General features: G+C 45.7%; 1 protein-coding gene across 2 annotated transcripts in view; it reads right to left on the bottom strand.

Moving 5' to 3' along the window:
- Positions 1–18,198, bottom strand: part of LOC105472608 (beta-secretase 2) — a 109,464-nt gene that overhangs the window by 37,068 nt on the left and 54,198 nt on the right. For both annotated transcript variants that reach the window (XM_011726004.3, XM_011726005.3), the window contains exons 2-3: positions 11,781–11,869; positions 675–891 (exon numbers count right to left, since the gene is read on the bottom strand). In XM_011726004.3, the coding sequence (XP_011724306.1) occupies positions 675–891; positions 11,781–11,869 (306 nt within the window). The remainder of the gene's footprint in view (positions 1–674; positions 892–11,780; positions 11,870–18,198) is intronic.

Raw genomic sequence — 18,198 nt, 5'->3', positions numbered from 1 at the left:
CCTGCATACAGACATTATTTCCTTTGGGTAGGCCCCAAGTACAAATATTTGGGGAACATCCAATTCTGTCTTTCCCCATTTGGGGAGGCTCTGGTGATGGCGAGAGCAGGGCTCCACAATTCCTCCGGGGCTCCCCACCACTGGGAAGGGCTGGCTATCCCCAGGGCATGCCTTCAGGCTGCCCATATTCCCTGCTGGGTGTTGGGAGTCTCCTTGGAGGTGTCCCCTGCAGAGCCAGGAAAACAGGCCACATCCCAGTCTGGCTGAGGGCACCATCCCCTGCCTGCGTTCCAGGGCTGCCCGCAGGCTCCTGCTTCACGCAAACGTATGAATTTAATAAATGTGTTTTCTTTTAATCCTACCTTAGTAAAACCTCCTAAACACACATCACGATCTACATGATTCAAATTCTGTTAACATTTTAAACTATAAAACGAAAATAAAACAAAAAGTTAATGCTATTAGTCTCTCTTACAGGAAGGTTCCAAGAATCATGCTGTTTACCTTCAATTTAAAAAATGCTTGGAAATATAATGGTGTGAATACTGGTCTGTTTCCACCACATGGTTCTCACTGTCTCCAAGGATAGCTCAAGACTCGTGTGTCAGCCCTTTAATGATTTTCAGAATCTCATCCTATTATTTGATTTCCTTAAATCCATGGATTAGCCTTACCTTGGCAAGTGTGGCATAAGCTAGGCCAAGTATTCCATTCCATTTAATCCCAGGCAAAAAGAAATTCTCTGATTCAAAAATAGTGGCAATGTTGACAAGAAAAGAACTATTGAAGCCTTTGGGGATGGTGACAAGGTCTTCCCCAACGAAGCCCGTCCAGCTTCCTTGTGTGTACTTCACAGTCACGTCAAAGCCCTTGGAGCGGTATGTGCTAGACCTGGAGAAAGAAAAGAAAAGCCTATTGTATTCATTTTATTTTATTATTATTTTATTTATTTATTTATTTATTTGTATTTATTTTTGAGATGGAGTCTTGCTGTGTCCTCCAGGCTGAAGTGCAGTGGTGTGATCTCTGCTCACTGCAACCTCCGCCTCCCGGGTTCAAGCGATTCTCCTGCCTCAGCCTCCTGAGTAGCTGGGAATACAGGCACATATCACCATGCCCAGCTAATTTTTGTAATTTTAGTAGAGACGGGGTTTCACCCTGTTGGCCAGGATGGTCTCGATCTCTTGACCTTGTGATCTGCCTGCCTTGGCCTCCCAAAGTGCTAGATTACAGGCGTGAGCCACTACGCCTGGCTAAGCCCATTGTATTCTCGTACGTATCCATGTTCCCGAGCCACAAAGATAAGGTTGCCATGTCCAAGACAGCTATCCTAAACACAGAAAGTCTACTGTAAGCCTGTAAGCCATTCTTCATCATGAACAGCATCAATGTTCACAAAGCGACAGCTTCCCCCAAAAACATAATCGCTAATATTTGGTAGCAGTGTTGTCCATGTTATGTGGAAGGGACGCACTGGTGTAAACATGTGGCTTTTGAGTTTAATTTTTCCCTATACCCAAGTTAAACCCTATAAGTCAGGTGCTTTGCTTGGCCACTGTAGCCTTTGAAGGACACAACCCAATCTGGGCACCTGCCTGGCCCTCCGGCTTTGCAGGGCTGCTGCACTGCTGCTCTGTGACATGGGTAGGTGCTGGCACCCTGGAGGGAGGCTCCACCAGCCTGCGCCAGCAGCGGCTGGGGTTCATGTTCACACATACAACTCATGTGACAAATAATGACCAAGTCCTACCTGCTGAAACCCACATCTTTCATGTCACAGGTCCTTCTCAAGGTTCTCCCCCAATGTCCCAAAGCTGATTATACTCACACCAAAATATGGGCAGTGACGCTAATGGCATGCCAGAACATGAATCACTGTGACATGACCCTGAGCCTGACACTCACGTGGCCCTGGGGGTGAGAGCTACTGACGCAGAACAACACTCACAAGATCAGAGAAAAGTCCTGCCTGCTCAGTTTAGGCTGCAGTGAGGGGAGACAATGCATGCGGGAATGGTGGTTACGGGGAATGAGAGCCACCCGGGGAACAAAGCAGGCAAGGGGACCTCAAGTGACCCAGCAGTAGGAGAGAACTCTTGGATTCGGCCATGTTTGCATGAGACCTGAATGAAGACAGTGAGACCTGGGGCTCTCTGGGGGCAGCGCATTGTGGAGATAGGACAGCAGGTGTCGAGGCCCTGGGGTGTCCCACCCTGCAAGGTCATTCCTACGCCCATTTGAGTTTGAAAACTGCTGGAATATAGGACGGAACCTGAGAAACATCTCTAGGCAAATGTCTGTGAACTCAAACCACGCTCCTCCTAAGAAAATGATCACCATCCTAAGCTAAATATCAAATCACCCTGAAGCGACCCTGCTCACCTGCAGGCTTGATTTCACTCTGTTTTAATAATCAGTCTGCGAACATTAACACATGTTAATAAGTCTTTGTCGTGGGATTACATGAACTAGCGCAGTCTTGCTTAAGGTCAGTAAAGAAGTTCGGAGATGACATGATCATTCATTCATTCATTCATTCATTCATTTATTATTTCTTTTAAAGATAAGGTCTTGCTCTGTCATCCAGGCTGGAGTGCCATAGCACAATCATGGCTCACTGCAGCCTTGAACTCCTGGACTCAGGAGATCCTCCCGCCTCTGCCTACTGAGTAACTGGCACTAGAGGTGCACACCAACAAGCCCGGCTAATATTTTTCTTTCTTTTTTTGCAGAGACGAGGTCTCATTATGTTGCCCAAGTTGGTCTCAAACTCCTGGGCTCAAGCAATCTTCCTGCCTTAGCCTCCCAAAGTGCTGGGATTCCAGGCATGAGCCACCATATCTGGCCTTTAATTCATTAATTCATTCTTGGTATATCTAATAAGTGTTAAAAATATTAACTATCTTTAATTCAGTAACTGCACTTCTGAGACTCTGACCCTAAGGAGACACCCAGGAAGCAGACAGAGGGTCATGTGCCAAGATGGTCGTGATGTTTTATGCATAACAGCAAACAGCTGGAAACCATCCAAATGCTCAGTAACAAGGAAACAGTTCAGTAAATTACAGCATATCCATATGATGCACTATTATGTGCCAAAGAAAAAAATGTTTCTTTTTCTAAGAAATTTTAAATGATGTAGAGAAAAAGTTAAAAGAAAAATACGTCAAAGAGACAGAATCTTCTTCAAAACTATTTATCACACTCAAATATTAACAGTGGCTAGCTGAGGTGGCAGGATTGGGGGTGGGGGGACTCCTATTCTTGTGGTTAGGTACCTCCACATTTTTTGCATATATAAGTTTTATAATCAGGAAAAATGTGATTTTACGAAGGTCTAGCAAACAGATTTTGGGGAAACAGCTGATTGTAACTTCAAAATGGGGTACAGAATCTAAAGATGGTTGGATTTTAACATTTGCCTACTGTCTTGGTTCACCCCACCATGATCATAAAGTAGAAGAGGCATTCGGTGAATGTTTTCTGTGCGCAAATCTCCCAACAATGGGCAGGCACAGAAACAGAAAAGTGACCACAAAGGGACCTTAGAGCACTAAGGGATCCATCAGAAATTACCCAGGTAACATGCAGTCAGGTCTTTGAAAAAGGGTATCTGAAGATTGGTGGAATGCCAAGCTTTAGTGCCAATATAAATTCAGATGTGCCTGCCACATGAGGGGATGCACACGTTTATGTTGAATAGCAATAAAAATACTAAATTATCCAGTCCATTTTGACAATTTGGGTTCATTCCTCAAGTTCAGAAATACACTAAGACTATCTTGAAATGCTTGGAGAATACGATCTAGTACAGAGGTTGGCAATTTTTTTCCATAAAGAAACAAATAATAGATGTTTTAGGTTTGTAGGCCATAGGATCTCTGTGATAACTACCCAGCTCTCAAACGTAATGTGGAAGCGGCCACAATGTGTAAGTAAACTTGCATGGCTGTGTTCTGATAAAACTTTATTTCCTAAAACAGTCAGCAGGTCATATTTGGCTCATGGGCTAGCCTTTGCCAACCCCTGGTGTATTAGTCCGTTTTTACACTGCTGATAAACGCATACCCAAGACTGGGTGGGTAATTTATAAAGGAAAAGAAGTTAAATGGGCTCACAATTCTATGTGGCTGGGGAGTCCTCACAATCATGGTAGAAGGTGAAAGGCACGTCTTACATGGCGAAGGGAAGAGAGAAATGAAAGCCAACTGAAAGGGGTTTCCCCTTATCAAACCATCAGATCTTGTGAGACTTATTCACTACCATGAGACAGCGTATGGGCAAAGACCACCCCCTTGATTCAATTATCTCCCACGGGGTCCTTCCCACAATACATGATAATTATGGGATCTACAATTCAAGATGAGATTTGAGTGGGGTCACAGCCAAACCATACCTCCCGGCATGGTAGAATAACTGTTTGTTGTTGTTGTTGTTGTTGTTGAGATGGAGTCTCACTATGTCACCCAGGCTGGAGTGCAATGGTGCCATCTTGGCTCACTGCAACCTCCGCCCCCTGGATTCAAGCAATTCTCCTGCCCCAGCCTCCCTAATAGCTGGGATTACAGGCACATGCCACTATGCCCAACTAATTTTTGTATTTTTAGTAGATATAAGGTTTCACCATGTTGGTCAGGCTGGTCTCAAACTCCTGAACTCAGGTGATCCACCTGCTTCAGCCTCCCACAGTGCTGGGATTACAGGTGTGAGGCACCTTGCCTGGCCCTGGTAGAGTAATTGTATCTTTCCTAAACAGTTTAAAGTGCTATGACTTCCTTTTGAAAAATTTAGTTTTACTCTGTCCAGGCTATAGAAAACTCCATAGAATTTGTAGTGTTAGTAAGAACCTGAACCAGCCGGCATATCTATTTAGTATATCTTCTCTGGTTTCCTGCCCAGGCTGCTGGTCCCCTTAGAGGGAGTACTCTGGATATTTTGGTGTCATTTCCAGAGAGACAAGAGGCAGCTGGAGTTATACTGCCTGGGTTCAAATATGAGTTCAATACTTTATTAGCTGTGTGACCCAGGGCCAAGTTATTTACTCTCTTTATGCCTCAGTTTCCTCAACTAAAAAATGGCGATAATATAATACCATCCCTCATGAAGTTAATTACACAGATTAAAAGAGTTAATACTGTAAAGCATGTAGAACAAAAGCTTGGAACACAGGAGATATGCCACAAAATAGCTGCTATTATTATAATTATCTAATCATTTGCTACCTTTCTTCAGTCTATGAGTTATTATTAGAAAATTCAAGTCTGTTAGGCCATGTTTGCATTGCTATAAAGGAACACTTAAGGCTGAATAATTCATAAAGAAAAGAGGTATGATTTTAGCTTATGGTTCTGCAGGCTGTGCACAAAGCATGGTGCTGGCATCTGCTTCTGGTGAGGCCTCAGGAAGCTTCCACTCAAGGTAGAGGGCAAAGGCAGACACAGTACATCACATGGTGAGAGCTGGGGCAAGAGAGAGAGGAGGAGGTGCGTGGCTCCTTTAAACAACCAGCTCTCATGTGAACTAAAGGAGCGAGAACTCACTCATTGCCTTGATGAGGTCAACAAGTCATTCATGAGGCATCTGCCCCCTTGACCCAAACGCCTCCCCTGAGGCCCCAGGTCCAACACTGAGAATCATATTTCAACGTGAGATTTGCACCCAAAGCAAATCATCAGGATTTTCTGTTTGTTTGTTTGTTTCTGGAAAAAGCTCCTATAGAGCTACTCTTACTGAATCTAATGCTGCCTCATTCTAAAGTCCAAACACCCCATGGAAAGGAGCCAATGTGTGTGGGGTGACTTGGCTAAGGAGGTCAAGGAGAGGTGGTGACGCTTCAAGCTCTTGTGCAACCGGTGTCTAAAAGGCAAGAGTTCCTCTCTGCCCTGCACTAGCTCTGTCCAACAGAACCTCCTGTGACGACAGAAATATTCTGTCTACGCTGCCCAATAAGCTGGCCGCTTGTGACTAATGAACACTTGAAATGTGATTATAGTGCAACTGAAAGACTTAACTTCTATTTTATTTAACATTCATTAAAATAGCCACATGTGACTTGTGCCTAGCCTTGTAGAAAGCACAGTCCAAGATAATGTTTAAAAAAAAAAAAAAGGTAATTCTCGGTTCATATTCATATTCTCTGGGTTTCTTGAACTAAACCTCTGAGTAAAACACCACAGAAGAATCATAAGTGACTCTAGGGGTTATTAGTAGCATAGAGTTTCCAGCACTTTAAATAAAAAATACGTCTTCATCTTCATTTTCTAGTGCCCCACCTCTTGGGACTAAAATACTTTGGCTCTCAATTGCTCTGCACAATAATTAAATGCATGGAGCAAGAAACCTGGATGGGCTTCTCCTTGGCAATGTCCATTCCGGGTGCTCAGAAACAGCAATCAATCAGGGATGTGGGAGGCCAGGAAAAAGCCCGCTCACAGTAAAATAAACACTTTGAACCAAACTCAGAAGATGTTCTACCTCTGATAAGAGTGCTCAGGGAATGCAGGATTAAAAAGTGAAATCAACTGAACTGAGGGGAAAAGAGCTGCAGAACATTTTACTATTTCAAAAGAAACCTGCTGTTGTTTGCAGAGAACACGAAAAGAGAAGGTGGATGTGGAGAATTCTAGAGTTCAATCCTTGGGTCAGTTCTGGTTCTCCTAAGCCACTTGACCCAGGAAATGCTGAGTCTCCTAAAGAACTCTGCTCAGGACCTCCCTGGGGCTCTCAGGGTCAGAAATCTACCAGTGGGCTTACTGTCCTGGCCCAGGTTACCAGATGCCCCTCTTAATCTTCTGTGATTCTGGAAGTCACCAAACCTGAATGCATGAGACCCTGAGGTTCAGGGTCAGCTCAGCCTGCTCAGCCTGCTCAGCCTGGTGTTTCATCAACATCCTCAATAATGTTAAATGCTCACAGGCTCCAAAATGGCAAGTGCCCTTCTATCAGGCAAATGATGGACACGCTTGAGAAATGATCTCAATAATCAGGTAAAAATATCTGTCCTCATTCAACGGAAAGCCATTTGATCTGTATCCAGTTTAGCCTTCTAAAAGAAGCCCCTAATTCCACTTACAAGCATTAGTTGAGGAAAATACATTGGTCTCTTGCTCTGTGAGCTTCACCCCGGATATAGTACAGAAGTAAGGAGACATTTTAATGGAAATATACTTAATTTCCTGAATAGATTCATGGAGGGTCAAGGGATGAGTATACTGGATCACTCTTCAAGCCAGCTAGCTGGAGGTGAGATTTTATTGGCTAAAAAAGATGTACATTTAAAAAATGCATGATCTTTTCTTTTCTTCTTTTTTGCTCTATAGTAACTCACTGGAACATTCACCACCATGAAAAGATGGATTCTGATAAAGACGAGCTCACAAATGACTAATGGTAGCCTGACATCTCATTCCATAAATCAAAGAGATCTTGTCAAAGAACCCCACGCCAAAACTCCAATTACTGTAACATGTTTCAGGAAGCATTAGACCTGAATATCCAAAGACAGGACGTGAATCAGAGGCGGACAAACCCAACCAGAACCTTATTATAACTAAGAGAGATCAGAAGCACAAGCAAATACAGACACATCACAGGGCAGAGAGCTGCAGCTCAGAAAAGAAACCTTTGTCAAAAATTGAGAAGGCAAAAGGACGGTCTCTTGGCTCCCATCAAATACAATGGTTGAAAGTATAACTTAGGCCAACTCTAAAGTTAGATGAAAACATTAGACAAATTAATTATACATAACTGACATTGAAAGAAAATATTCATGTCTTTCAATCATAAAGCATATCAACCATAATAAAACATGTAAAAAGCAGATAAAAGGAAACAAGGTTAATATCAATCTAAGAAAGTATTTAACTTGCGAAGCAAGCATGGTAGCAGGGATGTAGTTGAAGGAATAGAACTCACCTCAAACTCAGAAGTGAGATGCATCATCTCTGATTCAGCCAAGAAGAAACCTTACAGTTCTGTTGAAGAATGGTCTCTTGAAAAGAAAGGCGGTACCAGGGTAGAGACCCAAAAGGTGAACGATGTGTTATACGTAATAAGTCAGTCTCTGCAGTACTCGCGAATAAGGAAGGTACGCTGAATTTGAATGGTGGAAGTGGCAATGGGGTGAAACCGACCATTGAGGGGCTTTCCCTAGACACTGGTATGTTCTGTTATTTCTCTTTTTATTTACCCACAAAAGGAGAAACAGATCAGGACCTTGAGTGGTCAGAATGGTGGCAAGGAATCCTGAATTATCTTGTGAGATTAGCAGGAGGGAAGGCTTAGTCATCAAAGGAGTTCTGGATGATCCCAGGAGTTTCCATATTCATCAAACGCATACGGACTACAGACGCCCAAAGGATGAAAAACAGGAACCATCTGCCATTTGAATGCAAACCTGGTGATGGGTACAAAATCCCCCTGAATACACCAAACAGGGCTAGCAGGTAAGTAAGACAGATGTGTCCCATGGTAGCCTGAAAGAGAAGCACAGCTCAACCAAACACTGAGCACAGTTGAAGGGAGCCGAGAAAGATGCTGGGCTGTCTACGGTTGATGAAATATTGCACGTAGTCTTCATGATGTGGAGTATTATTTACCCTTGAAGGTTTCAACAATTGCATCTGCATAGCGAAAGGATGTGTGGATTGAGAAGCATACTTTGACCTTGATGGACTCTGGCTATGAGCAGCTGCCACAGAACTGCTATTTACCTGCCATGAAAAAAGTAGCCATCCATAGGGCTTGACTTGCATGGTTCCCTTTAAATCTGGAAAGTAATTATCCATATCACCCTAACCTTGACTTTACTGTGCTTTACTGTTTTCTACTGTATCTTGCATCTACAGATGATGAGAGAAAAACCTATCCTAAGGGGAAAAGAACTGCTAAATGAGAAAATGCAAGCTCCACGTGTGTTGGTTCTGCCCCTATGTGCTGAGCCCCAGTCAGGGGGAAATGTGGAAAACGTGCCACACAGACTAGAGCCCTGCAGTGGAAACAATACAGGGCTGGGACCATCAGGGACCATTCAGATAAGTGGTTCTCAGAGAGGAAGGTCCTGTCCCCTAGGGTAAGTTTTGGAAACTCTAGGGGTGTATTTGATAAGCATGCTGGTTATCCTGGAATGTGAAGGATGGTCATGCAAAATGAAGCATTGTTCCCATCCCACACCACTTTCCAAAGTTGCTCTGGGCATCTGCATGGGTGAAATCTGCTGGATCATCTGAGCACAGAATGCACCTCCCATTCATATGTGCACAAAACCTTTTCTACATAGGTTTAGTATATATTGCATATTCGCTACTATGGAAATCCAGGGAAGCTGATTCTCTTTCTGTTCGTTTTACTTGGAACTTTCCTAAGATTATTTTCCATTTTGGAAAATCATATCAGCAACTGATAGAGTTTGGATATCTGTCCCCTCCAATTCTCATGTTGAAATTTGATCCCCAGTATAGGAAGTGGGGCCTGGTGGAAAGTGTTTAGGTGCTGAGGTCAGATCTCTCAAGAATGGCTTTGTGCCTTGCCCATAATAATGACTGAGGTCTCACTCTGTTAGTTCCAGGGAGGGCTGATTGATTGTTAAAAAAAAAAGCCTGGCACGTCCTTCCCCTACCCTTGCTTCCTCTCTCCCATGTGATCTCTGCACACTGGCTCTGCTTCGCTTTCCACCATGACTGGAAGCAGCATGAGATCCTGACGCCATGCTTCCTGTACAGCCTGCAGAACCATGAGGCAAATAAACCTTTGTTCTTTGTAAATTACCCAGCCTTGGGTATTCTTTTATAGTAGCGCAACACACTAAGACAGCAAACTGAGCAGCTTGGGGTGGGTGAGTCTAAGTCAGCCTGCCTTGATCAGTCTACACTGGGTGTACATGTCCACAGTGATGTTAACTCACCTCCAGCATCCACCTATTGCATGATCTCCTAGCACCACGGAGCCAGGGTGTTCATGCATTGAGGTTCTGATTACCTGGTTATACATTACTTCCCTTGTATTCCCCCCACATTACGTCAGGGCACTTTGAGCTGTGTGTGTAGATAAGTCATATGACTTTTGCAGTCACTTCAGGGAATGACAAAGCACTTGTTATAAAAAGCGGGTGTTGGCTGAAGGTTTGGGGACTGCTGGTCTCAATGATTGAATTTGGGCAAGTCCCCTGTCTCCCCGACCTCCTGTGCTGCAGAAATCAAAATGAGAGGTTTGGACCAACTCCAAGTCCTGTTCCATGATGAAGTAGTCCAGAATGAACAGTTGGAGGTGAGGGCTGTTTGGGGACTGAGGACTTGGATGAATCACAGATCTGAGTGGGAAGGGGCAGCACAAGCCATCGTAAACCAAGCCTCTGCTGCACACACAGAGAGAAACACCACCACTACTTCTACACACGTTTGTGGTTATAGCAACAGCTGGGCACATACTGATCACAGGCAGGTGTTATATCCGGGAATATCAATGAAGGAAGCTTACCAACACATGAAGCCATAAACCAAGCTATCAGTTCCTTGAGGGAGGGGCCAGCCACATTTTTCTGAAGCCTCACAGAGCACTGGCCACCATAGCCCTCTCCCCAGCATGCAGCTGTAGCCATACGGGTAGGAGGCCCCATCATTTATGGCACCAAAGTGGAGCCCAGGATGTGGCGTAGGTAGAATAGATATACAGGGTTTCCTCTATGCTTTCTTTCATACACGGCAAATCATCTCGCTTTATTAAATTGCCTGGCATTTTCAGAAGACTTCAGCTATTCTTCCCCCTCCTTTTGTCCCCAACTAGAGCTGGCCTTTATTCCCTGGAACAAAGCACTAAGGATAAGGAAAGTGAGAAAGGGAAATCAGGAAAAGAATTTACAGTAGGGAAACCCAATATGACAGTTACCAAGACCCTCGATGATTCATGACCCTAAAAAACGAACCAGCACGTCAGCTTACCTGTTCTGTCTGTTGAGTTTAAATTTCAGGATCGTAAAAATAGTTGTGACATCAAAACATGCACAGCATTTGAGCAGCTTCCAGTTCAGAGGGCGGTGACTCTAGACCCCATGGGCTCCTGCAGAGCTGAAGGCTGCCACAGGCCACTGGGGGCCTCCCCAAACCCCACCCAGGGCTGCTCTGAAGCCTGCATGGACAGAACTTGTTCTATTCCAGAGACCTCCATCTGGCTCCACTTTTTTTTCTCAACTCCACCCCATAATTGTTCATGTGCAGCCTCAGTCTTGGCCCTTAATACTTTGTGCTCACAAAACTCACTCTTCCAAATGAGTGTTGCAAACCAACCCACAGAAACGGCTTCCAGGAACCACACCTTAACCCCTACTGAACTATGTGAAGGGGGGTTTCCGTGTATCCCTTCAGCCGAGGAAGCGACCCCACACCCTTGGCCAGAGTGGCCTCACAGACCCCCAAGACCTGTCCCCTGCTCCAGCCCACCTCCACTGCAGAACTAAAGCTGCTGCAATAACCACCAAAGGGCCACAAGCTCCCTGTGACTTGGATAACTACAGGAGTTGTGTTTGACTTGGATTTTTAGAAAACGAATCTCACGTAAATGCGTGAAGGCTATCAGGAGACCCCTGCTGTGAATTTGAGGATGGAATGAACATGCACATATGCATACACATGTCCACATGTATGCACACGCACATGTACATACACATCCGTATCAGTATCCCCCTTAAAATGAAACAGCTTTCTGGCTGTTATGCTCCGCTGCATTTTGAAGCATGTGGATCATGCAGTACCCCAGCCCAGCACACCAGCCAAGGGGCCAGCGCTTACCTCTCTGTGTCAAAGTACGTGTCTATGTAGGAGTGCGGGGCTCCCGCCACGGCAAAGTTACTGCTTCCAGTGTCAACGAGAATCTGTAGCTTTTATGTTTCAAGGAGAGAAAGAAAAAAAGAAAGCATCAAGTTATTTTAATAAGGCAATACTCTTGAATAATTTTTTTAAAACTAAGTACCAAGAATAATTCATCAGTTGGAACAAAAAAAAGTATACTGATGAGGGGAATACAAAAAGCTATTATAAAATTGAAATCTGAACAAAGTCCATGAAGAAGCTTGCACTGGAGAGGGGAAAATGGTCTTGTCTCAGATACACACTGAGCCTTCAAAGAGAATGGATTCTGTTAAATAACTGGGTTTCCTTTTTAGGCCGTTGGTGCTTGAAACCAAGGCTGAGCTCTTTCTTATCTCCGGGCTTTTGGCCAGGTTTAGCCCTCCACTGGGCTCACCCTCCCCTTGCTATTCCAAATCTCACCTGGAAACCCCGATCCAACATGGCCTCCCCTCCCCAGGATGCCTCCCAGCCTCCTCATGGCAGGTGGTGGCCCCTCACCTCCCTGCTCGGAACCTGGGAACACCTGTCACAAGCATCGTTTTTTAGGTTATTTGAGATATAGTTTGTGTATAATAAAAATGCAAGATCTTAAATGTTCGCCTGGTGAGTTCTGGCATGTGTCCCAAACCAAGATGCAGAAATTTCTATTCACCTCAAAAGGTCCCTTTATGCCCCTTTCCCTTCTGGTCCCCAGAAGCAACCACTTTCTGGCTTTTGTGACCGTGGACTGGTTTCATCAGTTCTTGAACATTCTATAAATGTCATGATGCGGGTTTCTGTGTGTTTGTTTTTTAGCATGGTTTCTTAAGGGCAGCTTGTCTCTGAGACATCCTCATGTTGCATCAGCCCTTTGTTTTTCTTCACTGTGCAGGGACACACGATAATTTGCCTCTGCTTTTGATGCGCCCTTGAGTTGTGTCCAGTTTGAGGCTACTATGAATAAGACAGCTATGGACACACTGTATAGGTCTTTTTGCAGACATATATTTTCATTTCTCTTGGGTAAATACTAGGAGTGAAACTTTTTGGATCATAGACTAGATACTTTTTTTTTTTTTTTTTTTTTGAGACAGAGTCTCACTCTGTCGCCCAGGCTGGAGTACAGTAGCACCATCTTGGCTCACTGCAAGCTCCGCCTCCCAGGTTCACGCCATTCTCCTGCCTCAGTCTCCTGAGTAGCTGGGACTACAGGCGCCCGCCACCACGCCCGGCTAGTTTTTTGTATTTTTAGTAGAGACGGAGTTTCACCGTGTTAGCCAAGATGGTCTCGATCTCCTGACCTCGTGATCTGCCTGCCTCGACCTCCCAAAGTGCAGGGATTACAGGCATGAGCCACCGCGCCCGGCTGACTAGACACATTTTTAACGTTTTAAAGAAAACTGCTGAACAGGTCTGCAATGTGGGTCTACCAGGTTATATTCCCATGAGCGATGGATCCATGGGCCATTTGGTGTATTTACTCTGTATCCGCCCCCAAATTTGGTGGTGTTGGTCTTTTCAATGTGAACCATACTAATGGGTGTGGAATGGTACCTCACCGTGGTTTTAATCTGCAGTCCCCTAGCGACCAATGCTATTGGGCTGTTGCCCTGTATCCCGTTGCCTCACTCATCTTCCCCAGTGAACCATGTCTCAGGGCAGGTGTGTATGTTACTCATCATTTTATGCCCAGCATCTATCCCAAGTCCAGATACATGCCCAATTGTTACAGAATGAACACACCTTTTAGAAATAAACACAGGCCACATAGATATAGCCCAAAAGGTTGAAAAACAAGTTTAAAAAGCTATGGACTAAAGAAATCAAAATAGGCCAGGTGCGGTGGCTCGCCTGTAATCTCAGCACTATGGGAGGCCGAGGCGGGCGGATCACGAGGTCAGGAGACCGAGACCATCCTGGCTAAATAGTGAAACCCCATCTCTATTCAAAATACAAAAAATTAGCCAAACGTGGTGGCACATGCCTGTAGTCCCAGCTACTCGGGAGGCTGAGGCAGGAGAATTGCTTGAACCCAGGAAGGAGAATTGCTTGAACCCAGGAGGCGGAGCTTGCAGTGAGCCTAGATCGCACCACCTCATTCCAGCCTGGGTGACAGAATGATACTCTATCTCAAAAAAAAAAAAAAAAAAAGAAAAGAAAAGAAAAGGCAAAATAGGCAAGTTTTTGCCTAAGATTATCTTAGCAACAATTATAGAATAATTTTGCCAAGGACCTCAGTTTAGCTGGGTCCAGCGTTTGCCTCTGAGATGACCTGTCGGCAGGATCTGATTCAGTCTGGCTCCCTCTTCCCGGAAACATTCTTCACTCTGGATCCTGGGCCCCACACTTTTCTGACTTCCTCCTTCCCTGACTCCTCACATTAGTTTCACTGTTGGGTGCTTCTCATCTCCCCGACCTGCTGAACTTTCCCAGGGCTCAGCTCAGGAATCACTTCTGGGATCCATCCACTCACACCCTTGGTGTTCCCACTGAGTCTCGAGGCTTCAAATGCCATCCGCGTGTCGACGATCCCCAGGCTTACAGCTCAGCCCAGGCCTGCGCATGCGCTCTGGGTTCTACCTATTCAACACCTCCCCCTGGCTGGCTAATAGTCATCTTTTATGGGTTGAGATGGGTTTTCCAAACTGTGAATGTGCCTTTATTTGGAAAAAAGGTCTTCACAGAGGTAATCAAGTGAAGGTGAGGACCACGGGGGTGAGCTCTAATCCAGTATCACAGGCGTCCTTCTGGGCAGAGGAAAATGCACGGAAAGCAGACACACAGGGGGGTGCCAAGTGACAGCAGAGATAGGGATGGGAGTGACACAAGAACACCAAGGACTGAGGACCATGGCCAGGGGCTGGAAGAGGAACGGATGGCTCCACCTGGAGTTTCAGAGGATGCATGGCCCCACCAACGCCTTGATTTCAGATTTCTTGCCTCTAGAACTGTGAAATAATACAATCCTGGGCCTTTTTTTTTTTTTTTTTTTTTTTTTCAGACAGTGTCTCACTCTGTCGCCCAGGCTGGAGTACAGTGGCACAACCATGACTCACTACAGCCTCAAACTCCTGGGTTCAAGGGATCCTCTCACCTCAGCCTCCAAAGTAGCTGGGACCACAGGCGTGTACCACCATGCCTGGCTAATTTATTTTTATTTTTTGTAGAAGGGGTCTCACTATGTTGCCCAGGCTAGTCTTGAACTCCTGGGCTCAAGTGATCCTCTCATCGTGGCCTCCCAAAGCGCTGGGATTACAGGCATGAGCCACTGCACCTGGCCCATTTGTGTTGTTTTAAGCTCTCAGTTTGCGTACTTAGTTACAGCAGATCCAGGAAACATCTTGAGATGGGACATCATCTCAGGCCTGGCATAGACCGAACTGAGCTCCGGCTGCCCCTACCCCTGCTCTTCTGATGGACTTGGCCATCCTGGTCGACGGCAGCTCCATCAGGTCTGGCCAGGCCACGCCAGAGGTGATCCCTAGGGCTTCCTTCCCCTCACGCCCCACATCCAGCCACCAGGAGTTCCTGAGGACTCTGCCTTCAGGTTCTGGCCCACACCTGCCCACCCCTCACCTCCTCCAAGGAGACTGGGGGTCCACACCACTGTCATCCCCTCCTTGTCCTCATTGGTGTCCCTGCTTCCTTCCTAGGCCTACTTCCAACCAGCAGCCACCACAGTCCTATTACAGTTACGTCAGAGGGAGCCAGCCCTCCACCTCCCTCGGCTCTCATGTCACCCAGAGCAACAGGCAAAGTCCTCACATGGTCTGCCGAGTCACTCGCCACACCCTGACCTCATTCCTCCAAGACACGCTGACCACCAGGCCACTCCATGAATGCCCCAGACATGCCCCAAAGGGAGGGCCTTCCCCCTGGCCACCCTGCTGGGGTGGGGGCTGCTCCCCAGGATAGCCAGGTTCACGTGGCACAGCCCATTGCTCCCTTCCAGGCTTCCTTCAACACCACCTTCTCCACGAAGTTGACCCTGGCCGGCCCTTTGGGAGAACTGCTGTTCCTAGTCTCCTGCCGATCTGTGCATTCCCATTCCCTTTCCCCGGCATAACACCACGCCTCTCACATAACAGTGATGGCAGACACTGAACACGGCCTGCAGTGGGCTGGGTAATGCTGTCAGCACTTCCTATATCCATTAGTTTCTTTCAACCTCGTAACAGCACTCCAAGGGCAGCACGGTCATCACTCCATGTCACAGATGGAAACACTGAGGTGCAGAGAGGCTGACCTCCCCAACTCTACAAGGGCAAGTGGCAGAGCTGAGGCTGGAACCCAGAGTCAGACTCCGAGCGCATGCTTGTAACCAACTCAGCCACCGCCTGGGCCGCATGAGCAATCATACCATTCACAGGGTCCCGGCAGCTCCTGCTGCCTCCCTCTGGCAGGGATTTTTGCTGTTTGCTGCTCTGTCTGCCATGCATGCCTCCAACAGGGCCAGGCACACAGAAGACACTCACACATTTGTGGAATCAACAACGAAATTATTCTCAAAGGTGAAATCAAAGACACTCATTTTGCCCTTGGTACAAAGATAACAGATTCCAAAAAAATAAACAAGCAAGGATAATGCAGTCTGTGCACACACACCAGCCGTGTGTAGGTTCCACACACACAGTTTTCGAGCTGTTGGCAAAAACAAAGTCAGGCTCCTACTTCCCTAATCTACTAAGTACCATGCCCCTTCCCCTGCAGGAGGCCGTGGAAATAGTGGAGAGAAATGAACGACGATCCTGGGCATCTGCCAGGGGCAGTGCTATAACTTGTGGTGACGTCCCTGTTTTCTCAAATGAAAATCTACTTTGTGACTTTAGAGAATTCCCTCCCGAACAATGAAGATCATGTTCACAAAAACTTTGTAGGAATGGTAGAGAAAAAGATTTGGGGGATGAAGGTTTGAAGTGAATCTAAAACAATGGCAAAGGCACTCTGCTTTTTTTTTTTTTTTTTAATATACTTTTTTTTTTGAGAGGGAGTCTCACTATGTTGCCCAGGCTGGTCTTGAACTCCTGACCTCAAGTGATCCACCCACCTTGGCCTCCCAAAATGCTGGGATTACAGGCGTGAGCCACCACACCCAGCCAGCAAAGGCACTCTAACTAATGAGATTATAAACGTCACTTTAAACATCTTAGTTTTAGTAAACGAATGCTCTATTCTCAATTTCTATTTACAAATACACAGATCCTAGAAAACATGTAAGATCTTGCTCCTTTATAGAGGTGTTTTGGTAGATTTCAGATAGAATGTAATCTCACATATACAAAAATATATTTACATATATATTATTCTATATAATTTATTATCTGGTTCTCCATCCAAATATTAGATGCTCAACACCCCCAAGTTTCAAAGCCATAATTTGGATTAGATTTAATCCTAATTTCTCATAAACATACAAAAGGGCATGAAAGATTGTGAAATACGTATTTGATTCCATCCCCATTTCCTGGCATACAACTCCTAAAATCTCTGGGATCTCCAAAGTGATGTGTTTTTGTATGCTGTGAGTTGACTGATGGCTGGCAGCCCCTAGGTAGCTTCGGGATGGGGGCTGGTCACTGGAAAGAGCAAGGCAGGATTAGAGGACTGGGACTTTCAGCCCCGCCCCCAACCTTCAGGAGTGGGAAGGAGCTGAAGGTTAAGCTGATCACCAATGGCCAATGGCTTAATCAATCATGTCTACATAATGAAGCTTCCACAAAACCCCAAAAGAACACAGTTCATTAAATTTCCAGACAGCTGAGGTTCCTGGAGGGTGGCGTGTACAGGGATGGCACGGAAGTTCTGAAACCGTCCCCCTACACCTCACCCTACACATCTCTTCATCTCTCTCTTCTGTAATGCCCTTTATAATAAACCGGTGTACGTGTTTTCCTGAGTTCTGTGAGCAAATCTAGCAAATTAATCAAACCAAGGATAGGGTCCTGGAAATCTTCCATTTGTAGCCGATCGATCAGAAGCACAGACAATGACCCGGAGCTCGCGACTAGCATGGAAGTTGGGGGCAGTCTTGGGGGACTGGGCCCTCACTCTGGGGTCCGACGCCATCCCCAGGCAGACAGTGTAGGAACTGAGCTAAATTAGAGGACACGCAGCTGGTGTCTGTTGCAGAACTGATCGATTGTTTGTGTGTGGAGAAATCCCCACACACTTGGTCCCGGAAGTCTTCTGTGTTGATCACTGCGGTGTCAGAGCAGAGGGAAGTGTGCGATTTTTCCACTTAGAGGACGCCAAACAAATCTGCATTTACATGGATTTTACAGGAGATAAATTGTTGGAGGCTGAGTAATTCTTGTATGTATCAAATTGTCGGTAACAGGTCAAAGTAAGTGAAGGAGATCCGTCTCTAGGTCAGTCTGGT

Source organism: Macaca nemestrina, chromosome 4 (assembly GCF_043159975.1).
Source record: "Macaca nemestrina isolate mMacNem1 chromosome 4, mMacNem.hap1, whole genome shotgun sequence".
Classification (NCBI taxonomy): Eukaryota; Metazoa; Chordata; class Mammalia; order Primates; family Cercopithecidae; genus Macaca; species Macaca nemestrina.
This window is presented reverse-complemented; position numbering and strand designations above follow the sequence as displayed.